The 16,157-nt window shown below is 46.1% G+C and overlaps 1 protein-coding gene across 2 annotated transcripts; it reads left to right on the top strand.

Moving 5' to 3' along the window:
• The first annotated feature begins 1,068 nt into the window (after nucleotides 1–1,068).
• Nucleotides 1,069–11,945, top strand: tubgcp3 (tubulin gamma complex component 3). Of its 2 annotated transcripts, XM_079296264.1 has the most exons (23): nucleotides 1,069–1,211; nucleotides 1,879–1,986; nucleotides 2,546–2,613; nucleotides 2,790–2,867; nucleotides 2,973–3,181; nucleotides 3,703–3,869; nucleotides 4,109–4,221; nucleotides 5,187–5,312; nucleotides 5,423–5,491; nucleotides 5,590–5,722; nucleotides 5,823–5,989; nucleotides 6,503–6,613; nucleotides 7,388–7,496; nucleotides 7,949–8,138; nucleotides 8,240–8,375; nucleotides 8,557–8,625; nucleotides 8,714–8,849; nucleotides 8,986–9,074; nucleotides 9,466–9,597; nucleotides 9,712–9,852; nucleotides 9,942–10,058; nucleotides 10,179–10,273; nucleotides 10,369–11,945. In XM_079296264.1, the coding sequence occupies exons 1-23, from the start codon at nucleotides 1,136–1,138 to the stop codon at nucleotides 10,433–10,435; spliced, it is 2,706 nt and encodes a 901-aa protein (XP_079152390.1). In that variant the 5' UTR covers nucleotides 1,069–1,135; the 3' UTR covers nucleotides 10,436–11,945. The 2 variants fall into 2 exon arrangements, with proteins under 2 accessions (XP_079152390.1, XP_079152389.1); XM_079296263.1 differs by having other exon boundaries at nucleotides 9,466–9,852.
• The last annotated feature ends 4,212 nt before the right edge of the window (nucleotides 11,946–16,157 follow it).

The following is a 16,157-nucleotide window of genomic DNA, read 5'->3' as shown; positions in this document are numbered from 1 at the left end:
GTAGTGGCGCTGACTCTAGGTGAGCGCATGCGCACTCTAGTGGTATATATTTATTATTTCTTTGGTGCGTAATTGATTGGACGTTTCAGTTAATTGATTTGTTTGCTTGTGGCTGGTGCACCAAAGACAAAATGAATTAGTAACTTTAATTAAACGGAGAAAAATGCAATGAGTGGACAGTGCATGACATTTACATAATGTGTGTGTGTGTGTGTGTGTGTGTGTGTGTGTGTGTGTGTTGGGGTGTTGTCCAGATTTGGACACCCCACTGGTGCTGTCCACACAGACAGTGCTGAAATCATAAAAATAAAAAAATCTCATGCAATCTGTCTTTTTTCCACATTAATATGTTCTTACTAAAAGATTTTAACTGTAATTTTGTGGCTACTTTATTTTAAAAAAAGATTAAAGAGACAAAATATTCAATAATCTGACATATGAAGTGAAATTATTCAGTATGCTACAGCAAAATAGCACGGTCATTTTCTTTATACTAAGATATATTTTATGAATTATTGCAGCAAAAAATGAAGATAAATAATGAATGCATTATTAAGCTAACATCAGTTTGTAAATGTTGATTGTTTTAGCGAGGTCAGAACTATAAATCATGGTGCTTTGTTTCCGGGGGGGAATGTTTTTATTCATTTGTCCATCCCCTGTTTCCTGGAGCCGCTTTTCGGCGGGTTCTGCTGAAACACCAGCGTCAAAGTTACTTCAACAACAACTACCATATCCGGTTTGAACCTTCGAAATAACATACCAGATCAACTTTTGGCAAATACAGTACAGAGTAGTAGTAGTATCAGTTCTTTGTATTTTGAAATATTGAATTAATTAACCTTGAATTATGTTAAATTGACGTGTTGTCATTGTTGTAATATATATATATATATATATATATATATATATATACAGTGTATAAAAAACGTGTTTGATATTTCTGACACAAATCAGTTTAGATAGCACTTTCTATGCTCTTACTTTGAAGGACACGTGTCATATTCTTCCTGCGTCGTGCTGGCTTCATTCAACTTGTCAAAATGGCGTTGTTCTGTGGTGGGAGAGACCTGAGTTAGTTCATCTTATTCACTGCCATTTATTCAGTTATTTGGGCAACATTAGCCACGACAACATGGCGAACTTGGATCAGAAATCACCCAATGTGCTTCTCCAGAGCCTCTGCTGCAGAATCACGGGCAAAAGCGAAGGTAGATCAGTTTACGTTAGCATGCTCCGCGCGAGTCCAGGAAGTGTCATTCCAAACGTCATTCAAAAAATCCGCACTTTTATCGTTACTCCTTCCAGTACTAATAGTCCACATATTACACATAATGTAAAGTCAGTCGAAGAGTCGTTATCGTCTACTGGAAAATTCGGCTTATCATTTACACTCTAAATAGTTCCGATTTGATAATAATCTAAACTGTTTACACTGCTTTGCGCACAGACGAACCTTCTGTGTTTTTGTGACGTAAAGTAGTAGAAAACGATGGGAAATGTTGCTGAAATTAAAACTGCGTGCTCTTTTGCACATATGCCGAATTCAAGAGATAATAAATGTGCAATAAAGCAAGCACAGACTGTAATATTAGTCTGATTGAGAATAGAGATGCATCCAGTTTGGTATCTTATTGGCTGCACTTGCTAGCTGCAGGCCTCTGATGGATGCAGGCATCTCAGGGCTGCATGGTGGATCAGAGATAGAAACATATCGATATAATCCTTGTTTTGTTTTCCAGTCAATGCAACACTATTGCATCTAAGCCCATTCACACCAGGGTCCTAGTATCTAGTGTTCCTACATCTTTTTTGGAGGCACAGCTGTCTGTCATGTCTACTTTACGTCAGAGTGCTGCTTGTTGTGTATTCCTCCAGCTGAAGTGGCCCACCAGTTCCAGTACGCCGTGCGAGTCATTGGCAGTAACTACGCCCCCACTATTGAGCGGGACGAGTTCCTGGTGTCGGAGAAGATCAAGAAAGAATGTAAGCGCCTCAATGACCACACACTCGTACTCTCTGTTTCATGAACACTGTAACAGAGATGAGGAACTCATATTTAATCTGTGTGGCATTCGGCCAAATCGGATCATCGCTGTTGCTGTCCGGTGGTTCTGTAAATGAGCTCACGCTTTGCCTTTTATGTTGGTATTAAAAGTCAAAAGTCTTTATTGCTCCATTAAGGCAAATCCCAGTGGACTTCCATAGCAGCCGAGATAGCACCATTAGTGGGAAAACATTGATCTGAGCTTTGACAAAGAAAATAAAACAAATACTGCAGCACTTACTGAGCAGAATGTTTATTCATCCCAGGTCTGCAGGGGGACTTAAGGGAACTTTGTTGAAGTCTTTTTAGGGTTGTGGAGTTGCCGTGAAAATGCGACATCTGTGAATTCAAGACATCAAAATGATAAAAATGTCTTTTTCCATCCACAGTGTAATGATCCTCGCCGTCTTACCCCGCAGTTTAAGTTTAGCCCTGTTCAAATCCCAAATCGGCTTTTTTGTGGGAGGAGGTTTCGCTCATGATTTCGTCTTGTTGCAGTGCTGAAGCAGAGGAGAGAAGCCGACGCTGCACTGTTCTCAGAGCTGCATCGAAAACTTCAGACGCAGGTTGGTATCTGTGTTTCCCTCTGAACCGTAACGGGACAATTGCCCACATGCAGCATATTTCCTTCACTCTGATGAAGGCTTTCACATTAATTCGATGTTCATTTAGGATATTTGACTGATATTTACCCAGCGGATTGTGATGTTGTCTCGCTGACGGTGTTTCTCCGGTTTGACAGAGTGTTCTGAAGCATCGCTGGTCAGTTCTCTACCTGCTGCTCAGCCTCTCTGAAGACCCCCGCAAACCGTCCGGCAGGGTGGGACACACACACACACACACTTGATGATGATAATAATAATAAACGTATAATAATAATAAAGCGTGTGGTTGACACTGACTTGATTGTCCCCGTCCACCTCAGGTTGGAAACTATGGAGCTCTCTTCGCCCAGGCCCTCCCGAGGGACGCCCACTCCACCCCCTTCTACTGCACCCGGCCCCAGAGCCTGGCCCTGGGCTACGGGGAGAGGAGCGCCGGCCTGTCAGCCAGCGTGGGGACCAGCGGCATCTCCAGTCTGGGAGTCTACACTCTGAACGGGCCCACGGCTACGCCGCAGTCTCTGCTGGCCAGGTGAGCGTCTCCACACTGAACACACCCTGTTGAAGACACAAGCCAACATGAGGCCAATGACAGAATTGGCCCGTCGTACTTTCTAGTTATTAAGTTATCCGACACGATAATGGAGAAGAGAACCCGCTTCACACTTGTCAGCTGTGTTTAAGCAGATCCTCTCTCCGGGGAGGAGACTTATTTATCCGATGCTCGTCCTGTAAAACCACTCGGATAGAGGAAGCGTCAATTAGCACCAGAAAATACACTCGCCTCTCAGTCCGACCTCTTAGAAATGTGTTTTATAAGGCATCAGAAGGCCATTTCATTCCATTTGTCCTTTTTAATAATGCAGGAGTCCTTCAGTTACAAATGACCATTAAGCTCTCCGGGCTCAAGTACCAGTTCTTTAATTCCACAAAGATGTCCGTTCGGAGTGCCTCTATTGAGCAAAGGATCATATCCAGATGTTGGTGTATTACAAATGTCACTGCAACCTGTTTGTCAGACCCCTCGGCAGTAAATGTGTGTGTGTGTTTCAGTCAACCCCCTCAGTCTGCAGCAGGAGGCGGTCAGCCTCTGGGCGCTCGGCTGGCCTGGGCTCTTCCCGTGAGCTGCTCCCCCTCCTCCGCTCTGGCCACGCTCGCCTCTCGACCGCCCCTCGGGCCTCCAGTCCCCTCCTCCAGAGCGACCCGTCCTCGCCGAGACGGTGAGATGACATGTGCCATCCCAGAATGAACAGAACATGAATGCGTTGCGGTTTGTCTGAACTGCAGTGCCGGCCCCCCAAAAAAAGTCCCAACACGCTGAAAACAGCAGAGTTGATTGCACTCTTTTCACAGCCTTAACTTCCACTGTGACCCGAATGTTTTCCTTTCAAACTGAGAGCATTTCCTGTGTTCCTAATACATCGTAACTTCTCCGTCCTCTCGTCCTCTGACGGTGCAGGGGAGGTGAGCGAGGCGGCGCTGGTGCGGGACATCCTCTACGTCTTCCAGGGAATCGATGGCAAGTTCATCAAGATGAGCGCCCAGGAGAACTGCTACAAAATAGACAGCAAGGTACGTGGACCTGCGTCCATCCCTGTAAAGCTTTAATAAACTACTCTGTGGACAATCAGCAGTGCAGCTCAGGTCATCATCTCAGAACTGCACCGATCACATGGTGGCCGTTTGTTTTACAATAAAACAAGATGCTCGTTGTCTTCTATTTGTCTCCATGTTGGACACTTTTCCCTCCAAGGCAGAGTTGAAGTAATTTGCCACCACGTGTGCAGAGTACAGTCGAAAATATGACATCAAGACTGCTGTTTGGACATCAAAAGAATTATTCAACAGATCAATATGAGGCTCTTTGGCTCGGCGCCACATCGACCCCTCTTTTCTTTCATCCTCCTCTCCTGTGTTGTCGATGGGAAGGCCTTCGATGTAACTCGTCCCGTGTCCGCTCAGTGGTGCTAAACATAGACTCGTGGTCAATCTGCTGTCACCGTCCTGATGGACACGGAGCCACTGAGGCCACGGCGGAGATATATTTCGGACTCCTCTCTGGCCACTTAACGTTCCCTCTCGCAAAAAGCTCTCCGGATAAGAGGTTTTGTTAAAACAGATGAAAATTTAATGCGTCCTTAAACGTGAATCTTACTCAGCCGGAAAAACAAATCCGTTACTGCAAAATCACACGAGCGATTGCGGGTACATTATGTTATCAATCTGTCCGAGCTTTCGCAATAAAAGTTGTGACGGGCGATGCTGGCTTTAAGTGTAGTTACATTATTGTCTTCCTCTCTAGTCGATGCCTTTCCAGTATGTAATACTGCAAGCATGGACGCAAAATACTGTAAAAATATACACATTCTAATGTAGCTTTATTGTCCTCAAAATATGTATTACGCAGCTGTGTTGGTGTGTAAGGAATCAAGTGAATTATAATGGAAATAGATGTCAGATTTGACTTAGTATAGGTCGAGTCCTTCCTGTTTATCACGAGAGAAAGATGTGTTGTAATGTGAGCTGTGGCCCACCAGGTGGTGCTGTGCAAGTCCCTGAGAGACACCAGCAGCAGACTGGCCGAGCTCGGCTGGCTCCACAACAAAGTCAGGAAGTACACCGACGTCCGGAGCCTGGACCGGGCCTTCGGACTGGTCGGACAGGTGTGTCTGCGTTTACCTTTTTTTAAACACGCTCTTTCTCCATCCAATCCTCCGCCGACGCTCATCTCTCCGTCTCCGTGTCCTCCCCTCTCTTCTTCTTCTCCCCTCAGAGCTTCTGTGCCGCGCTCCACCAGGAGCTGAAGGAGTACTACAGGCTGCTGTCTGTCCTCCACTCCCAGGTACTCGGGTCCAACTGCCCCTGACAGATTAGGATATATGCACTACAATAGAAGCGCCGGTGGATAATGAAACTGCTGTACTTGTGTGTGTGATTTAGTTGCAGGTGGAGGACGAGCAGGGTGTGGTCGTGTGCACAGAGAGCAGTCTGACTCTCAGAAGGCTGCTGGTCTGGATGTACGACCCCAAAATCCGACTCAAAACGCTGGCCGCCCTCGTCGACTTCTGCCAAGGTGGGTTCCCCGTGTGTGTGTGTGTGTGTGTGTGTGTGTTCACACACTGTGTTTAATGCAGTATTCCAGTGCGTTTCATTCAGATCGTCTGTGTGTTCAGGTCGGAAAGGGGGCGAGCTGGCCTCCGCCGTCCACTCTTACGGGAAAACTGGGGACCCGCAGATGAGAGCGCTGGTTCAGCACATCCTCAGCCTGGTGTCGCACCCCATCCTCAACTTCCTGTACAGGTGGATCTACGACGGAGAGCTGGAAGACACCTACCACGAGGTACACGCTTGATCTTTCCAGCCCCTAAAATATAAAAAAGAAAAGGTGTCCCAAGCTAAATGAGAGAGGGAGAGAGATGCATCCAGCAGGAATTTACTGGTCATTGTTCCGTTCAACCGTTCACCCCAGAGAGAAAGAACATTACGGAGAGGGTGAGGCATAAAGAATGAGAGAGGGGGGGGGCAGCGTCTTCAATGAGGACTGATGAGAGGAGTGTAATGGAGAGCCAGGTGATGGATGCTTCTCGTTTCCTTCCCCCTGCCCCTCTTTCTCCTTCTGTTTCTCACACACACACACACAGTACTAACCATTAGTCATCACTAGACTCTGGTCTTAAGTGCTGAGAAGAGAGAGACAAAGTTATTCGACCTTTCAGAAGGGAGATTACCCTGTAGATCACGCGGTCTGTTCAAACACGTGCCATAAACAACACCTGTAAATATGACAGGTTCCTATAGAGCGTGTGATCAAATCTCAAGTAAAATGTGATTCTTTATTTTTTTTTCTTTGTAGTTCTTTGTCGCATCAGATCCCAACGTGAAGACAGATCGCCTTTGGCACGACAAGTACTCCCTCAGGAAGTCAATGATCCCCTCGTTCATCACCATGGACCAGGCCCGCAAGGTACACACACACACACACACACACACTAGGGCTGGGCGATAAATCGATTTAATCGATTAATTCGAATGTGTGCTTTAAGGCGATGTGTTTTATTGAAAATCGAGAAAATCGCCCCCACTCCTCCCCCCCGTTGGGTTCCCGTAGTTGAGTGCGCGCGCATTGTTTACAAACGAAAACAATGGCGGCCAGCAGTGAAGCTCTCGTTCTTAAGAGAGGGAAGAATGTGTCTTCGGTGGTCTGGAAATGGTTCGGGTTCATGTCATCTGACACCGATGCTGTGTTTGTATCAGTGTATTCAGTTAGAAAAGCTTAGTGTAAAAAGTTACATTTGCACAGTTGTTTACAATGGAAGGCTACTATTTAATGCCATTTAATGTTATGTTTAATTTAATTTTATATTTAAATGATTCAGGGAAACAAAAGAGTGACCAAATACTTTTTGTATACTACAGGCACCTTTCTACAATGTTCAGGTTTTGTTTGCACTTTATTTTTATCAACCTACGAGGGAAAATCATCACAAAATAAAATAAAAAAATGTTTTCAACAGCTTCTGTCATCTGCAAAAATTTGTGGGGGAAAAAATCGATTTAAATCGTGAATCGGATTTTTTGTAAAAAAATCGGAGATTTTTTTTTTAGGCCATATCGCCCAGCCCTAACACACACACACACACACACACGTCTCTGTTTTCAGCATAGTCGGGCTTATTGCGACACATCCGGGTCAGGACTGTTTACCTGGAGTCCCATTATCTCTGTCTGTCCCCTCTAGGTTCTGCTCATCGGTAAATCCATCAACTTCCTGCATCAGGTTTGTCACGACAGAACACCGCCGAGCAAAATCACGGCAGCGTCCACGTCTGCAGACACGCCCAAAGACGGTGAGAGCCTCGCCGTCTCCCGCGTGGTCCCAGCGACAGCATGTCTCCGCACGTTTTACATGGCGTCTGGGTATAATTAGGACTGAAATAGTTGGCGTTCGTTCAAAGCAACGTGCTGAATATGTCAAAGTTGATGGTATTTCTGGCTTTATTGGAACTCTGTTTGATTTCTTCACCGCTGACCTTTAGCGCCGTCCTCGTATCGATGTAGTTCTGTTGACGGAGGCTGGTGGGCCGTGATTGATGCTCTTACCGCTGGCCTCGTGCTCCTCTTCTGACTATGAAGAGGAAAGAGGCACACTTAGCCGTACTTTATTGATTCAGTCTGTAGGACTTCATCTGACCAGTTTGATCTGCAGCTTTCACTGCATCTGCTGAATGACATCCCGAAACACAATCGAAACGTAAAACTAAATTAAAGTTGGACCTTACGGGTCCTTGTCTCCTCACAGCTGCAGAGCTGCTGTCGGACCTGGAGGGGGCGTTTCAGCAGAAGATCGACGCCGCCTACTTCGACACCAGCAAATACCTGCTGGACGTTCTCAACCGCAACTACCTGCTGCTGGAGCATCTGCAGGCCATGAGGAGATACCTGCTGCTGGGCCAGGGGGACTTCATCCGACACCTCATGGACCTGCTAAAGTCAGCAACACGCACGTTGAATAAATCCTGAGCCGCTCCTTTGTACGTCTAGATCTCATCAGCTCATCTCGTGGTGTCCTAATTCATCCGTTTTGTCCCAGACCAGAGTTGGTGCGTCCCGCCACCACTTTGTATCAACACAACCTGACGGGCATCTTGGAGACGGCAGTCAGAGCCACAAACGCCCAGTACGACAACGCAGAGATCCTCAAGAGGCTGGACGTACGCCTGCTAGAGGTGTGTGTGTGTGTGTGTGTGTGTGTGTGTGTGTGTGTGTGTGTGTGTGTGTGTGTGTGTGTGTGTGTGTGTGTGTGTGTGTGTGTGTGTGTGTGTGTGTGTGTGTGTGTGTGTGTGTGTGTGTGTGTGTGTGTGTGTTCATTGTGTCCTTATTTATTTACATCTCTCCTTTTGGCTCCAGGTGTCTCCTGGTGATACAGGCTGGGATGTTTTCAGTCTGGACTACCACGTTGATGGACCCATTGCTACGGTAATACACGCACACACACACTTCCCAACATATTGTCCATGTAGTGCCGCTGCTATCGTATACATTTATATATGTGTGTGTGTTTCAGGTGTTTACAAGGGAGTCTATGGGCCACTACCTGCGTGTGTTCAATTTCCTGTGGAGGGCCAAGAGGATGGAGTACACACTGACTGACATCTGGAAGGGACAGATGTGTAATGCCAAGCTGCTCAAAACCATGCCTGGTACATAAACACACACACACACACACACAAGAAGAGGGTTTGTAGTGAGAAAAAGCAGTCACACAACCTGTAGTATATTCTTAAAGATGTGTTTAAAGGGCGAGCTTGTCTCCTCTCTGTGCTTTTTACCCTCCAGAGTTGTCCGGCGTGCTGCATCAGTGTCACATCCTGGCCTCCGAGATGGTCCACTTCATCCACCAAATGCAGTACTACATCACCTTTGAGGTCAGACCATTAGCGGCGGCGTTCCACTCGCAGGCTGTAAAACCCGAGTTAAAAAAACAAAAACAAAGCAGTAATTACAGCAGGGGGCGATCTGCTGCGTCTGTTAAATGCAACGCTGCATGAAAGTGATTTACAGGAGCAACAGTGGCCTGGAGGTCGGTGACGTTCACTCGATTTGAGAAGGCTGCCGGTTCAAATCCAAACTCTTCTGAAAGTCAGACTGAAGAGTTTGCTTTCGATGGAGTAACTGATGCTAACCGCAGCTTCTACTGTTGTGTCACACATCTGACAAAATAATGCTAGAAACGATAAGAACCACATCGTCTGTGGACATGGAGGCGGCGCCATCATATCTGATTTGTATTAAACGGGCTCCGTCGTTCCCGTGTAGGTGCTGGAGTGCTCCTGGGACGAGCTGTGGAACAGAGTGCAGCAGGCTCAGGACCTCGACCACATCATCGCCGCCCACGACATCTTCCTCGACAGCGTCATCTCAAGATGCCTGCTGGACAACAACAGCAGGGTAACACACACACACACACACACACACAAGATGATGTCGTGGATTTTCTGCTTTTATTTGCCTCCCCTTTTGCTCACACTCTTCCTTGAACTCTGTTTCTGTCTGTCCATCCAGTCTCTTTTGAACCAGCTGAGGGCCATATTTGACCAGATCATCGAGTTTCAGAGCGCCCAGGACTCCCTCTACCGCTCGGCGCTGGAAGAGCTCGCCCTCCGGCTGCGGTTCGAAGAGAGGAAGCAACAGCTGGAGGAGGAGGTAGGAGGTTTCTGTGCTGCAGATGAGCAGAGAGGGAAAGAGCGATGGGAGCGTGATAGTATTTAAAGTGATGCTCATCCTGTCTTCAGGGTCAGTGGGGAGTGACGGCCGAACAGGAAGCGGAGGAGAAGAAGAGGATTCAGGAGTTCCAGGAAACCATACCAAAGATGCGCTCCCAGTTCCGCATCCTCACCCACTTCTACCAGGTAGCAGCCTGAGCCTCCTCCAGGAGCAGCTGTGCACCTTAAAGGCAATCAGCTGTTTCTCCTTTTCACATCTGTTTGACTTTGTCTCCCCCCCCACCCACCCACCTCTCCCTCCTTCAGAGCATCGTCCAGCAGTTCCTGGTGTTGCTGATGACCAGTACGGATGAGAGTCTGCGTTTCCTCAGCTTTAGACTGGACTTCAACGAGCACTACAGGTTTGCCTCTACAACTCAGTCAGAACAAGTATAAATACAAAGATGTCAGAGGTCAGAGTTGAAGTCTTAAAATGATCACTGTCCTTCATCTTCAGGGCCAGAGAGCCGAGGCTGCGGGCCTCACTCGGCACCAACCGAGGGCGACGGCCGTCAAACATCTGACGTGACGATGGCATCAACAAGCGGGCCTTCCTGTCGTCGGAGCATTTGGGGAAGACATCACAGAGACGGGGCCGGCCAGCGGACTTGAAGCGCCTCATGTCGAGATGATGTCATGCCTTGGAGGAGCGACCCGGCGCCGCTCTGGTGGTCGCCAAGTGATGACATCACAGCAGACGGATCCCTGCGTCGGATCGCAAAGGAATAAAGTCCAGAAAATCTCAACTTTCGGAGCTCGACATGCAGAGCCAGCGGCATTAAAAAAAAAAACAGAAGCAGACTGAGCTCCCCGAGTCTCACAGGGCCACCTTCCATGGCATGCCTTATTAAAGAGAGACAAACAAAAAGCCTTTGTCTCAGCGTGGTTGCCAAATCGAGTCCCAACACACATAATGTATGTACATAGAGTTTATGCAAGAATGTAAGTATGTGTATATATAATATACATCTATACACGTCACCCGTAGCTTTGCGTCTTCTCACTAGGGTTCAACCGATATGGGTCTGATATTGATATTTTTTCAATTTTGTATTCGTAGCCGTCATTAAAACGATTAAATTTGAGCACTTTTAGTACAATTGTTCCTCGAGACGCTGTGTTTCTGCTGTGGATTCGTCCTCCGGTCAGTATTGGCTCACCAGTATATCGGTCTAACCCTAGATCTCCGCTCTCCTGCTTAAAGTCCATGGGTTTTATCTTCAGGGTGTAAGGTCAGCTGTCCAATCGCACGCTGACAATTCTGCTTCCACTGACATGAAGACATGTGGCTCACACAGACAGAAGAAGCCCCTCTGAGGACTGAGAACCGCCTGATGTCAGGAATGTTGTGAAGAGATCGAGTGTGGTTTCCACTGCTCAGTGTAACTTCTGTCTGTATGAGAGACGGATCATGTCAAAGACACAACCACAACAACCTCTTCTCATTACAGAAACAATAGGAACGATATAAATGTTCGCGTTACGTTCAAATATGTAAATATCCTGAAATGAAAGTCCATATTTAAAGAAGTTAATGGTTATAAATGTCAACTTGGGCAGTTTTATGTGTTTATTTTCTGTAAACCAGTATCCACGACGAAAGAAGAGTGTTAGTGTTCATATGTGCGGTTTGAGATGAAGACGCTGACGTTATCTGTGGTTCAATATAGTGGATCAGCGTAATCACTTTTTTATGGTTAATGGAGTATAACCGATTGGAAGAAGCATCTGGACCAGAACTTTAAACGGAAGTCCTCTGTGTAGAAATGTTTCCTTTAACATCAGCCCCGGAGTCACTGACTCCAAACCATCCACCGCGTTTGTTACATTTATCGCCATGTGGTCAAATATTAGCTTCTCTCTGCTGATGAGTTCCTTCATCAATATGAATTGGTGTGAAGCGAAACACACACACAAACTGAACCTGGGGTCAGCACTCCTGCACCATCTGTCCTCATTGTACAGCACATAATGTATAGAATCAAGGGAAACAAACCATCCCGTTCCTCTTTAATAAAATGTTTTTTAATTGTGTGTGTGTGTGACTTGTTTTCAGCTCTGAGCTGTGCGAGAGGTGAGCCACCAGAGGGAGTAGCAGCTTCTCTTTTCTCGCCTCCATCCTCTCACACACACACATGTATTCATTCACCCCGGCTTTGCATTCTTTGGTGTGAAGCCCCTGCAAATCAAAAAAAGCTGTTCAGCCTCCAGAATCACACCGTTTCAGCGTCTTTTTGTGCTGACATTAAGGTATTCTGTTGAGCCTCTGTAAATGGATGAGAACTGTTGCTGCTGTTCACACGATGCAGACGCAGGAGGGAGGTGTGAAAGTCCCATCACACAGTACGACCGCGGCCTCTTCTCCCGGGAGAGACGTGTTCTGTCTGCCTTCATTTCTGTGCACGTAAACAGCAGTTTATTTGTCCAGAGAGCCATCTCTTCAGGCCGATATATACAACAACCCTCTCGTCTTTGTGGATAACACTGAGAAAATTGTCAATTTGGAAAGCTGGAGCGCGTCAGAGGCTGCGAGTCCTGACTGGAACAGACAGACCAGTGGGATCTTCCCTTCCTCTCTACACTGTTTCTATATGCGATGCGTCTAAAGAGCTGTGTGTCTCTCACATCAAGATGGTTTCTCATCACTGAAGACATTTTTTATTCCCAACGCCCCTCGTGTCATTTTCTCTCAACAGAAATAGCTTCGCTCTGCCGACCTTTATATCGAGCAACACCTCCCCGAAAAACTGACCTGGTATCAGTTCAGTCTGCAAGGCGTCGGTGGTCTTTGAGCGTTTGACGGCCTTGGACATGTTCACTGTCATTATTTGACTAAAAAGTGATCAGTGACACTCTACTTCAGCCTTCTAGTTTAAAAATCTTTTATATATCACGATGCTGATGATACTCAAGATGCACTCTCACCTCTACCTTTGTGCCCTGGTGCAGTGAACCCTCACTAATACCAGAGAAACAGATCCAGCTGCCGCTCACAGCCACATCTGCACTTCCACCAGCCCCGGGGCTCGAGGCCACACCAGCGACCATCCAGGGCATATGTTCCATACTTTTAACAAACTTTTCGGCAGATTTTGGCACTCTTAACTGCTAATTCTTGTTCTAGTTTGATATTTTTATGAGAGCCAGGAAACGGCAGCTGACATTTCCTGGCATTTCTGGCAGCAGGTGTATTTGAGAGAAATCCTGTTCTTTCTTTTCATCCCTCTTGTCCCTGTCGCTGTCCCCACAGCCTGCATTATGTGCGGGACCTCCACCTCCTTTGTTCACAGTCGGCTTTAACAAGAGTCTTGAGGATAGATGTGCGGCATTAATTGGACATTTGCATTTATGGGATTTTAATGAGGCCAGACGATTGTGGCTACGACTGATAGTTTTGCCCAGATACTGTCCCCTCGTCCAAGCCCAAACTTTCACCTTTTGAAGTCGTTTCCCAGGTTCGATCTTCAAAAATATCAATAACATGTCGTTGATGTACAAATAACTAAATCCCACACGTTTCTGTTTTGAACAGTCAAACACGTATTTTGTCGTCTGTGTGGTGGCTCATCGATCGAAAGGATAAAGAAAAGGCAGAAAAGTAAAGATGTACGATGAACTGACACAGAGAAGTGATTTGGAATGGATGCCCAACAGTCTGACGTTATCCTGAAGATGGCCCTCAAGCGTTGCTGTTTCATGACGGCTTGAAATGATTGCGACATATGTGACACTCCATCGCCTTGAAGAAGCCAGGAGTTAGTAAAGTCCTCTCAGTAAATACCAGTCTGAAATGATTAGATATGAATTATATCAGAGAGCACAAAGGCTTCAAAGATATTTATTCAGCTTAGACGGTCGGACGGATTGATGGACACATTTAAAGGACGGGCAACAAATAGTTGATGAGCTCACTTGCATTCATACGCATGCACAAGAGCTCCGCCGTCAGTCATGAGGCCTGATGGGAGAAGCTGTCTGCGGGCTGGAAATGCCAACGTCTCCTCTGTTGACAGACAGCAGAGGGAGAGAGAGGGAGAGAGAGAGACAGAGAGAGAGCGAGAGACAGAGAGAGAGCGAGAGACAGAGAGAGAGCGAGAGACAGAGAGAGAGAGAGAGAGAGATGTGTGTGTTTTTGATGAAAGTACTGAAGCTCTTTATTATTTTAGGCCGTGAAAACAAGACAGAGAGCCATCATCGTTCCTCTACTATCTAGTCCAATGTAGTCTATAAATATTAGGGAAAAAAATAATAAAAAGTCTGCACATGCAATGCAACATGAAGTCATATTAACATGCAGAATGTTGGGAAACTTGCGAGAGAGACATTGTGACGAGCAACCAAAGCACCAACTGCACTTGTTAGCATGCTAACGCACTAAAGTAAGATGGTGAACATTATAACATCATTGTACCTGCTTAAACAGCAGCATTAACACTTCATGGACAAGACACAACTACCAGAAATCCCCTAAACACAACACAGATGTAACACAACGCATGAAAAGACACAATAACGACGTGACAGATTGCCAAACGTTCACATCAGTGTTTAGTTTGTCAATATCGCTTCACAAACTCAAGGCACAAGAATGTCTGTATGCAGGAAATGTACAAGGACGGGCCAGTGGATTTCTCCCCGGTAACACCAGTAATGACGCTAATGTCTTATAATTAACGAGGCTCTGATTTATGGATGTTCAATGCTACATGTAGCTCCACTAGGACTGCTGTGGATTTGGTGACATCAAAGACAAAATGTGATAAATGTACCGGCTAATTCAGCGCCACCCATCTGATAAGTGGCGTGCCACACAGCTTAACTGAGAGGTTGGAAAAGTGTTGACCAGAGCAGGTTAACAAAGTTTATTTCTTTGTTTTTTCCCCCCTATGATTTAGAGAAATTGCCTTAACAGCTGCAGGCACACACCTGGACAATTACCAGCGCTGAAATGGCTGAGTGGCGGCAGCAAATTGCTGGAATGCCAGACGAGCATCACGCTACAAAACTGTCAGACTCGTCATGCTAAAAAGCAGTTATTTTCCAAATAAAGGTTTATTGTGTGCATAAACTATCTGCTCAAAAGGAGGACAAAAAAGCTTTTATTCTGGAGAAAAAGCATTTTTTACTTGCGTCATTCGTAATAAAATTTAGATTTTCCGTTTTGAACATCTTGACCCTGCATGTGACACACACACACCAGTCGCCCTCTCTCCCTGCTCCAGTCCATTTTTCTCTTTCCGTACCCGCAAAGAGGGAGACAGAAATAAAGCGACCAAAGGAAGTGCTCAATTCACACAATTTCTTCGGCCTTCAGAACGGTAAATTCATTGCAATGTAGACAGAAATACACGTGTTCCAGATGTTATTGAAGCAGATATGCAGCACAGGCTGGGACTGAGGTGTAGTAGACTTTACAAACCCCAGCTCTCACTAGGATATGTTTCAGCCTCTTAGAGCTGACGAGGCAGCTCATGAACAGAAGATTTGAATATCCCAAATTATAACAGGATATCAGTGTGTGTTTGTCAGATGAGAGCCAGCCAGGGAAATCATATCCATATGAAATGCAATACTTCTGAATTCTGAGACTGAATATTCTAACTTCAATATTAAACCTGCTGAGGTGCCCTTCAAAATCTTGCAATAATCCGCTCCTCACCTTCTCTGCTCGCCCCATGCGTCCGTCTAATAATGATATCACTTACACACAGATATCCAAACACAAAGGCGCTGCACACTCACAGTTTAGTGGTTTACAGGGACATTTCCTCAGCTTCCCTCCTATTAACAACAACGTTACATATTCTTAATGGAGCAAACGAACCTCCATGACGTGCTTAACACTGCTGTGGTTTGTTTTAGATCAAGCTGAATTATTTCCAGTGATTACATTGTCTGAATACCCAGGGTTTATCACTAATCCACTAACACTTGTTCAATGTTAACTCAGGGATATTAAAGCCCAGGGTTAAACCTGGGATAACACCGCCTGGTTTTGTTATAGCACTCAATATAATCCCCAAAATGTCCTCCCAGTGAAAGTGAATACACACCACTGAACCGAGCCTCAGTGGGGCCGAGTGAAACACAGCACTCGGGCCAATGTGTGTTTTATTCATGGCTGTAAAGTTCACCACTTGGCCGGAGGTCTTTTTTCGGGAGAAGAATCCTCACGAGCTGACTCATGGCTCATGGCTTTGTGTGTGTGTGTGTGTGTGTGTGTGTGCGTGACATTTGCATGACAGC

The sequence above is a fragment of the Melanostigma gelatinosum genome (assembly GCF_949748355.1).
Source record: "Melanostigma gelatinosum genome assembly, chromosome: 24".
Classification (NCBI taxonomy): Eukaryota; Metazoa; Chordata; class Actinopteri; order Perciformes; family Zoarcidae; genus Melanostigma; species Melanostigma gelatinosum.
The sequence above is the reverse complement of the archived record's forward strand: the minus strand, read 5'-3'. Positions and strand labels throughout refer to the sequence as shown.

Coding starts and splice junctions, on each gene's coding strand:
- tubgcp3 (XM_079296263.1), top strand. CDS start 1,136: ATGGCGAACTTGGATCAGAAATCACCCAATGTGCTTCTCCAGAGCCTC. Junction 3,182..3,702: donor CCGCAGTCTCTGCTGGCCAG/GTGAGCGTCTCC, acceptor TGTGTGTTTCAG/TCAACCCCCTCAGTCTGCAG. Junction 8,626..8,713: donor TTGATGGACCCATTGCTACG/GTAATACACGCA, acceptor TGTGTGTTTCAG/GTGTTTACAAGGGAGTCTAT.